Genomic DNA, 9,977 nt, shown 5'->3' with positions numbered 1-9,977 from the left:
TTTTTTCATGCATCCTAGTTGTTTTAAGAGATCCTTTCTTTACCTTTTCACTAGCTGCACCAGCATCTTCAAGATCTGAAACTCTGGCTTCACTTGCACTCAAATGGTTTTGCAAGCTTGTGATTGAGATTTTAAATTCCTCTATATCTCTTTGACTCTGCTTCATGCGATCTATTTCTTTCCTGTATTGCTCACTCAAGGAATCCGTCTTTTTTCTAATCTCTATTTTTTTAATCAATGTCTTCTTTAGAAGCAGTTATAGGGCTGGAGAGATGGCTCAGTAGAATAAGTACTTCCCTGGCAAGTGCAAGGTCCTGAGTTCAATCCCCAGTTCCACAAAAAAAAAAAACCCACTAAAGGCTATGGAAGCAGTTATAAATGCTTTTATTGCAGTGTTTTTTTGTTTTTTGTTTTTTTTCAGATTGGGTTTCCTCCCTATTTTTCTGTAGGTGATTTTTTACTTCAGATAGTATGAGTTTAGAGAATTCTTTTTGTATTTCGGAAAAGAATTCCGCTCTGATTTCCTCTGTAACTTTCTGCTGTTGCTTATTTACTATGGATGCTATTAATTCATACATTTGAGCTGAGCTAGTAGAAAAGAATTCTGCTCTGAGTTCCTCTATGACTTTCTGCTGTTGCTTATTTACTATTAAGACTATTAATTCATACATTTGAGCTGAGCTAGTGTCCTCTGCACTTGTTCTGGGTGGGCACTGGGTTTCCTCCATATATTTCTGCATTTGATTCTTTACTGCAATGTTATTAATTCAGGGATTTCTTTCTTCATTTCCAATCTGAGTTCCTCTATACTTTTCTGCAGCTTTTTCTTTATTTCAGAAGCCTTTGATTCATTGCTTTCAGTTGTGTGATTCCTAATTTGTTCTGTGTTAGTGTCCTGTGCACTTGTTATGGGTGGGCTTGGGTTCTGAGATTGCATTTTGCTCCTTTTCATTGTCATTTTGTGTAGCACTGTCTTCTGACCTTTGTTGTAGATCTTTGTTGCAGTTATAATATTAGCACCTACTGAATTTCAGGTGTAGATCTACAAAGTTTGGATTTATCCAGGTGTGGCTGCCTTGGGTCTGGCTGCTATACTCAGGTCCTTCCTGCTTCTGTCCTTGGGGGTGAATCTGTCATGCCCCTGTGGCAAGATGTTCTGCTCCTGGACTAGCTGGGTGGTTCTGTCCCCTACACTCTCTAGGGATTGCAGCTGCAGGGTTTCACCACAGGCCTGTATGCCCTGCCTGAGCTGAATCTGGAGGGGACAAGGTGAAGTAGGGGAAAGAGGCAGCTCTTCCACACACTCACTGGGCTTGAGCTAGGACTGGATCTGGGGGTTCCTGGAATGTGACAGAAATTCCTACTCTGTGGGCGGGGTACTATGGAGTGATGGGGGCGTCCCAAGTGGGTGAAAGAGGGTCTCACCCATGCTGCACCTGTGCTGGGACCGGTAGGTCCCGCCGGCGCAGGGTATCCCGAAATTCACACACACACTCACCAGGCCTGGGCTAGGACTGGATCTGGGGGTTCCCAAATCATGGCAGAAATTACTACTGGGCAGGTGGTGTAGGGGAGGTGCTGCGGAGTGGTGACAGGCATCCCAAGGGTGTGGAAGAGGGTCTCACCCACCTAAACTGATTTCTGTGGTCCACTTTATATTACTGTTGTGCTTTGTATCGAATTTTAGTCTTGCTTTATGACCATTTAAGGCATTTCCTAGTTTTAGTGTCTGCTTGCTCTTATCATTGAACTTATAAGATTTCTTAGCATTAAAGGACCAAGATGATAATCACTAACATTATTTCAACATCTCTTCTTCACTGTGCTTTTAAATTATAACTTTGATTTCATAGTGACACAGTTATAAATGCCACCAAGGAACTGATCTAAAATATATTCTTCAACATAAAAACAAGTGCTTTGTTGCAAACCTGTAGATTTGGCAACTTCTTTACTAACTTAATTATTTCTGAAGTTTATGTTTTTGGAGTCATTTTGAACTTACAGAAATGTTGCAGAGTGTCACATAGAGAGCTAGCTATTCTTTATTCTCTAATGATTTTACATTAACATTTCTGGGGAGTCACAGACATGTTGCTCTGTGACTCCCAAGACTTCTGTGAACACTTCCTGAATTCAAGGGCACCCTTTGATGAGACTGCAGGGCACCTATGTTGGTAATTAACACTGAGCCAGTGCTACTGTGTACACCATAGGCACCGTTCAAATCTTGCCAGTTATCTCAGTGATGCCCTTTTTGTCCCAGATCCAATCTAGCATCGCCTATCTTCAGTTTCCTTCAAGCTGGATCAGCTCCTCTTCATTCTTTGTCTCTCTTGACTTTGATCTTTCGCAGCATGTTCCTCAGTTTGGGATTGATGTCATCTCCTGACTTATGGCCTCCTGATTTATGAACTTGAGTCCCTGCTATCCCAGACTATATGACAACAGAGGCGGGTGTCCTTTGATCAGGTTGCATTTGCTATAATTCTATGTGCTAAACTTAATATGTCTTATGTAAATATCAATCAATCAATAATTGTAAGTTCTTCTTGGGGACATACTTAGGGTTGTGTAAGTTATGTTCCCTAGAGTCACCTTGAACATGGAATTAGCAATTAGCTTTGCTCTAGGGCAGACATAGGGTGGATTCCTGTTATAATCATCCATTAGCCCACGTTTGTATGTAAAGACATTACTTAACATACAGTTGATTCATTAGCGCTGTGATCACCACCAGCAGTGCCGTAGCTCCTGCCTGTAGCAGCTCATGGATGTGTAGCTTCTTCATAAGCTCATCAGCCACCCGTGCTCAGGGACCCCAGACAGCACTGCAGCACTACCTCCGGGGTCATTTAAATAAGCAGAGCCACCAGCCCAAAACACAATGAGGTGACAGCATGTTGTGAAAGGGCCTCACCATATAGGAGCTGAAGCAAGAAGACACAGTGTCACCCGGTTCTGCCTCAGCTGCGAATGGACCAGTTGGATGACTGAAACCTTCACCATTCTGAGCATGGTGGCTTGGCTGTTTGAGTTTTTGTTTTGAGTTTTCTCAGTTGGCTGTTTGAGTTTTCTAGCAAGTAGATGAATTTGCCAGTATGAAATTTATAAATAATGAGGATCAACTGTGCCTTGTTCCTATTAGAGTTTCACTTGCCAGGTTTTGCAGCCATTGAGCTCAAATTGCCACAGATTGTCCTTTGGGAATCCTTCAAGATGTCTTTCTGAAATATTGCTATTATTTTGCAAGTATTTCTTTACTTTTCTATTCAACAAGATTTCTTTTCTTTCTTTTTTTTCCCACTGGATTAAGGACAATTTGTTGTTTTTATGTACAGAAAACTCAAGAGTACACTTAGCCCATTGTAGTGGTAAGATCTTTTGCCTTTGCTTTCTCCAGCTTGGCAATACAAGCCACAAATTTTGGACTCAGAATGTTGCCTCCCTAGTGATGGCGGATCTCATCATATCTGTCATTGTAGTTGGTCCTGATGGCCTCCACCAGCTTATCCAGCATGCCTTTGTCTTCCGAGTTGACTTGCGTGAAGGCAACAGTGGTACAGGCCTTCCTTTGGGTGAGACGCCTCAGACTGGCCTTCCCCTTGATGATGCAGTAAGGGACCCTCATCTTGCGACGCAGAGCAGGCAGGAACATGACCAGCTCGATGGGGTCCACGTCATGTGCAGTCACCACCAGCTGAGCCTTCTTGTTCTCTACCAGAGTGGTGACAGTGTTGACACCTGCTCTGAGGAATGGTGGCCTCTTGGTGGGGACATCTCCTTTGCCAGCAGCTTTCTTTTTTGCCTGGGCCAATGGGCTCTGCTTCTTCTCTTGCTTGGTCTCTGGTCTGTACTTGTGGGCAAGCTTAAACAGCTGGATAGCTGTTTGGTGATCCAAGGCCTGAGTGGACTGGTTAATTGCAGGGGGCACCTTAAGCACTTGTACAGGATGGCCCTCTGTCGTTGCAGCCGGATGTAGGGGGGGCATTTGACAAAGCGGGTGAGGTCTCTCTTGGGCTGAATGTCCTGTCCAATGCCAAATTTTTTCGGTCTCTTAAAAAACAGGGGATTTACCACCTTCTTGGCCTCCTGCTTCTTCATAATGGCAGTGGCTGGGGCCACCTTCTTGCCCTTTGGCTTTCTTCCCTTTTGGCATCTTAGCCAGCTGACAGAAAACTTAACAAAATTTTCCAAGCTTGTTTTGTATTTTGTCTGCATGAGCTCTGAAGTTAGATGTTTCTCCATTCTTTTAATGGGAAATGGCTTTTGGAAACCAAGAACTAGGTGCTAAAAGAGCTCATTTCTACCAGTAAGCAGGGCTTACTTTTAAGCCCTGCTAGCAGGCAGAACTAGGAAATGGTACCCTCCCATCTATATCACATATCAATCTATCCTAGGTGTCAGCCTTGCCTTACTATCTGTCAACCTATTCTGCCCATTTATCATTATCTAATCCATTTATCTATTTACCTAATTGATTCAGACCAATACCTCCAGATCCAATCTGATATCTAACTGTCCCACTTTCAATATTGCAACTCCCTTTTCTAACAGTTAGAAAACTGACTTCGGTGATTCTGCACTTACTGGCATAGGCCCTCTGTTAGATGCCCCTAGCACCACTGGTTAAAGGTGCAGCCTTGGGTCCTCTGGCCCTTGGTTCCTGCTGTTGCCGTTAGTGAAAGGTATGCCTGGGTAGAAGGGAGAACAGAGCTAATTTAGAGGTTTTGAAAGTTTGGATTTTTGTAAATTCTTATTAAACATTAGCATACTTTTATTTCTAAATCAAAGAGAAGAGAGAGCCATCAGGCATATTTTTAGTTACCTTTGAAACTAGAAGGCTATTTTAATCATACCAAATAGACAGATGTAAAAGAAAAAAAAAATCTTGATTTAACTGTTGCCATTTAAAATACTCATATGATACATACATTGTCTTTGTGTGTTAAAAATGATTTTATATTTCTCCCAGATGATGTAAATTCAACACACAGGCTTTTAATATACAAACTTAATGATTTGAATCTTGAAGTGTTGATAGGTAATCTTAATTTTTCTAACTTAAATTTCGGATATGATATTTTAATTTATCAAAAAATTGGACAGTTTTATAGACTGTTTTGATTATGTGTGTTTATCAATGTTAAAAGAATCACAGTGCAGATTAAATTTTGTTTAAAATGCCTATTTAAATGTTAAAAATTGAATTATATTGAATGCTAAATTTGATTTCAATTTAAAAATGAAAGCCACAGATAATCACTTTCCATGTTTTAGATTCTGGTAAATAGGCTATGAATTATCATCTTAATAAAAGTTGTTGGTTAATTTTACTGAAATGACTGTGTGAGAGTCTAAGGAGATAACTGCTTACTGAGATAGCCTTTGCTAAAATAATGTATCTCACCTTTTCTACAAAGGTGTGTAAAGATTACATAAAGCTGCATTAATGCATATTATAAACATGAAAAAATTACAAAAGTTTATACATGAGATTTTCCTTTTATTCTTCTCTTTGCCAATCTTAATTTTGTTCACAGAATATAAGCCTTTAAGAGTTTGGTATTATGTGTATTGAGAAGTATACATTCGACCACACGTTGTTTGGTTTGTTTGAGTTTTACTGAAATCTGACTGTGTGCACATATTTATATGTTCCTGCAGCTTTCTTTAGTCAGTGATAAAAATATCTCTTGGGGTTCTTTTATGCTGATATATACCACTCTGTTCCCTTTTTAATTTCTGCAGTCTTCCATCATCCAGCTGTGCCATGCACATCTAAACATTGCACATTGAAGAACATATAGATTGCCCCTTCCCATGTTTGCTATTTTATATAGTGCTGCAATAAAAATAGTTACACATACATTGGAGGCAAGTGCCGTGAAATCAATACCCAAGTTCAGGGATGAGACCTTTCTTTTTCCCTTCGGGAACAGCCCAGCGGGCCTCAGGCCCATCTCTGGCTTCTCCTCTCCTTTGGAGATGGTGGCCCTCCATCACCCGGCTGAAGGCATGTGGCTGCATCTGACCTGATGCTCTCGTGCCTTGTAGCTTCTTTAGCTACGATTAGTCCTGTTCCATAAACAAGGCTGGAAATCAGATGTTCAACCACATAGGTAACCTAGGGTTGTCCTAAATTCACACATTTAACAGACTCAACAGAAAAGGTAATACAGAGGATTTACTTGAAATAGTTTTTGAAACAGGAGTTACAGGTTAGATACTGTTTGTAAGGATATTTTGCATGGTTATCTGTTTAGACTTATTATTTCCTTATTCTGGTTGAAAGTTTAAAAACCAAACCAAAACCAAACCTGTGTAATAAGGGGGATGGTTTTTAACTGTCATCAGGGTCATTCTGTTTTTGTTCTTTTGTGGCATATGGTGGTGTATGGCTATTTCTGGTTCATTTCAGAAGCAATTCAGTTTTGTTTTGTTTTCCATCCATTGTTTATAACATTCATTTGTCATTTTTGTCATTTTGTAGACCTACCAAGAGCAGCTGTCAGGATCTTAAGCAACATGACATTCCTTTTTGTGAGTCTGTCATACACAGCTGAGAGTGCCATTGTAACTGCTTTCATTACCTTCATTCCCAAGTTCATCGAGTCACAGTTTGGTATCCCAGCTTCCAGTGCCAGCATCTACACTGGTAAGGCACAGCCATGAGGGCTACTTGCAAAATGATCATTTTGTCCACTAAACTGAAATGGAATGCGTAAAGAAAAAGAAAGTTCGGTGTGACAACCCCGTGTCAAACTAGTTCATGGTCAGATACCCATTCCACCAGACTTGAGGAAGAGGAAGTTGTGGAAAATGTTCTTTTATTTAGATTGCGTTTCCCTGTGGCATATTCAGCAACTGTATTTGAGAGAGGAGAGTTTTGAATACTTATGTTTTTAATTGTTAAAAAAATGAAGTGAGCAATGATGTTTAAATTTGAATTGATCTTTTTTATGAGTTAGAATGGGTCTTAAAATGTTAAGGTTTTTTTTGTTTTTTTGTTTTTTTTTTTCTTTCTCATTTGTGTATTTGGTACAGGGTCTCACTATGGAGCTCTGACTCATAGTAATCCTCCTTTTTCAGTCTCCCCAGTGCTGGGATTACAGGCATGTGCCACTACACCTGGACTTGTTTGCTGGCTCAGCCTGCCCAAGGGCATGACCAGTGCAGAATGAGGTGCCAAGAATTGAACCCCACTCCCTATGCCTGTCTAAGCAGGTGCTTATTCCACTGAGCTATCTCACCGGCTCTGAAGTGTTAAGTTCTAAAAAAAAAAAAAGATAATGTTTAATACAGATCAAGCCTGTAATAGTTTCCCTTCATAAATGTGAACAGATTTTATTTAAATCCCTGGAGATTGTGAAATCACAAAGGAAGTTTGTGAATTTTATTTTGGATGTTTTATGTTTTCGCAAACTGAATTTTAAATTTCTGATAACATGTTTCTGTAGTACTTAGTATCTGAATATTCTTTGATACTGAATTGGACCCCTAGAAATGTGAGAATATTAATTCTCACATATTGGGGAATTTTCAATATTTGTGTAATATTCCAAATGTTTCATTTAGTGGTATTGGGGGCCTGGCCCTAGCTCAGTCCTTTAAGTAGCTGCTTCCACAAAGCTGTCAGCCTCAGGTTGCTGGAGTTCGAACCTCACAACTCTCCTGCTGGCCAAAAGTGCCCTGAAGGCATTCGAGGAACAAACAAACAAACAAAATCCTCATTTAGTGGTATTAAAAACCAATGTTGTATTTTTCTAAAGGCTCCATTTCTTAATAAAATATATTGGGCCTGCTCAGTGGCATAAGCACTTGTCCAGCAAGCACAAGGTTCTAAGTTCAATTCTTGGTCAAAAAAAATTAAACAGTGTAGAATAATGATCACTTTTCAGATGTCTTGAGCTCCTATGTTTTCATTTTATTGAGATTTTACATTCAATCGCAATAAGCTTGAATTACCTAAAAATGAAAAGGCAAAATGATGTCGCTGTAAAAAGGGAAGTTGATTTAAAATGTTTGTGTAATTACTTTGTCTCTGCCTCAGCTTAAACTGTAGAGATAAAATCAGCATGGGAGACTTTATTTTCTTGAAAAATACTGTTGTGGACCATGATAATTGGGCCTTAAAAATATAGCTTTGTTCTATATTGGTTTCAAAAAACACCTATTTGCACATATTAAGGTAAAACGTGCAGATCGTTTGCAGTCAGGCTGTCAGAGGGTCGAGAGCTTCTTCTGTTCCTCACTTACCGTTTTCACTGACTGCTTGCCGAGTCGCCGATTCGTGGGGATCCCAAGAACTGCCTCGTAGCTAGATGTAAAGCGACCTAACTATTATGGTAAGGTAGTTTCAAGCGTTTCCCAAATGAAGTGCCATCGTTAAAGCGTGTTCCTGGGAAGAAGGCCCATGCCCAAGAGCATTTGGCGTTTGCCTTGGCGCGCAGCAGCGTTCTTTCCCGCAAGCCTTTTCTTGGCCCTTCACGCTCTCTAGGCCTGGTGGAACTCCGCGGGGAGATGCAGCCCACGGCGTTCTCCAGACTTGTCTGACAGCACACCCCACCCTTTGGAGGCACGTCTCTTAGGAACAATCTTCCCCAGGACGGTGGGGACTCTGTCCCAGCGGCCCCCCCACCCCCAGCCCGGCGGCCTGGGCCACACCGTTTCCAGTAGCTGTGCCACGCTGACCCCCGGGCCTCCTGGCGCAGCGGTGCTGTGCTGAGCCAGGGACAATCGAAGCAATTCGAGGGCGTGTTGGCCCAGGCCGTCTCTTAGGTGCTGGTGGAGACGGAAGCTAGACAGACAATTCCTCGTGGAAAAGTGGAGTAAGGGTTCAGCTGGCCATGGGTGTTCGACTACATAGTTCCCCAGAGGTGTGAGCAGAACAGCACCCAGCAAATGGGGTGGGAGGACTGCAGGACTGAATGAGACCGACTCAAGAGCCTGTTCATCTGCCACACTGCAGCACGATGCCCAGTGCCACAGAGCCAGTGTGCTCTGTTCCTGTGGGCAGCAGCTCACCTTCTTCCTCCCACTCCCTCCCTCCTCCCTCACTTCATTTCTTCCTTTCCCCTCCCCCCCTCCCTCCCTCCTCCTCTCCCTCCCCCTCCCTCTCTCCCTCCCTCCTCATTGCCATTTGCAATTTATTTAATGTTTCATAGTCTATTATGTTCTGTTAGTTTCAGCTCATGTACTTTTCCTTCCATTTACAGATAGATAATAAATAACAGTCCTGAAACAGACTGATTAAAAGTAGAAGGTGGCCTGTTATGTTGCAGTAAGACTGAAAAGGGAGGATAGGCTTTTTAAAATGCTTATTGACTTTTTTAATCAATTGAATCTTTCTTACTTGCTAAACATAGATTTTTATTTTAAGGACTTATTTGGTTTGAGAGCCTTTGTTTTCTGAATCCTTTCCTATGTGTATATAGTGACATGAACATTAAGAAATTTATATGAACAATATTTTTAAATAGTTTAAATTTCTTTATTTTTGTAATGCTGAGAATGGACCCAAGGGCCATGCACATACTAGATAAGTACTCTACTATGAACCACAGTACCAGCCCCCCACAGCCTTTATTTTTAAAGAGGAAAACAAATAACAAAGGCAAAAACAAAGCAACATACACAATAAAAATGGGTACAGTATTTCAAAACAAGAATGGAAAATTAACAATGGTTGACGGGTCCTGGGAGATAGCTCAGTAGAATAAGTGCTTGCTTGGCAAGCACAGGGTCCTGAGTTCAATCCCTGGTACTGCAAAAACAAAAACAACAACAACAAAAACCAGTGGTTGTTATATTGCATATTGTTATCAACAAATTTGTTGTTCAGATTACCAGATATAGGTATGCGAGATTGGGCAAACTATTAAACATTAACTCTTCCTTTCAATAAAATGTAAATTTTTTCTTGTCCTTTTTAATCTTTATTTTGTAATTTATTTTAAAGAGGTTTTTTTTTTTTT

General features: G+C 40.9%; 1 protein-coding gene across 2 annotated transcripts in view; it reads left to right on the top strand.

Annotated features, from left to right (window-relative positions):
- Slco5a1 (solute carrier organic anion transporter family member 5A1) overlaps positions 1-9,977 on the top strand; it is a 235,849-nt gene that overhangs the window by 135,199 nt on the left and 90,673 nt on the right. For both annotated transcript variants that reach the window (XM_023722395.1, XM_004637572.2), the window contains one exon: positions 6,494-6,658. In XM_023722395.1, coding sequence (XP_023578163.1) covers positions 6,494-6,658 — 165 coding nt within the window. The remainder of the gene's footprint in view (positions 1-6,493; positions 6,659-9,977) is intronic.

This window comes from Octodon degus, unplaced genomic scaffold (genome assembly GCF_000260255.1).
Source record: "Octodon degus isolate 3935 unplaced genomic scaffold, OctDeg1.0 scaffold00091, whole genome shotgun sequence".
In the NCBI taxonomy this organism is placed as follows: Eukaryota; Metazoa; Chordata; class Mammalia; order Rodentia; family Octodontidae; genus Octodon; species Octodon degus.
Note: the sequence above shows the minus strand (reverse complement) of the source record. Positions and strands in the feature narration are given on the sequence as shown.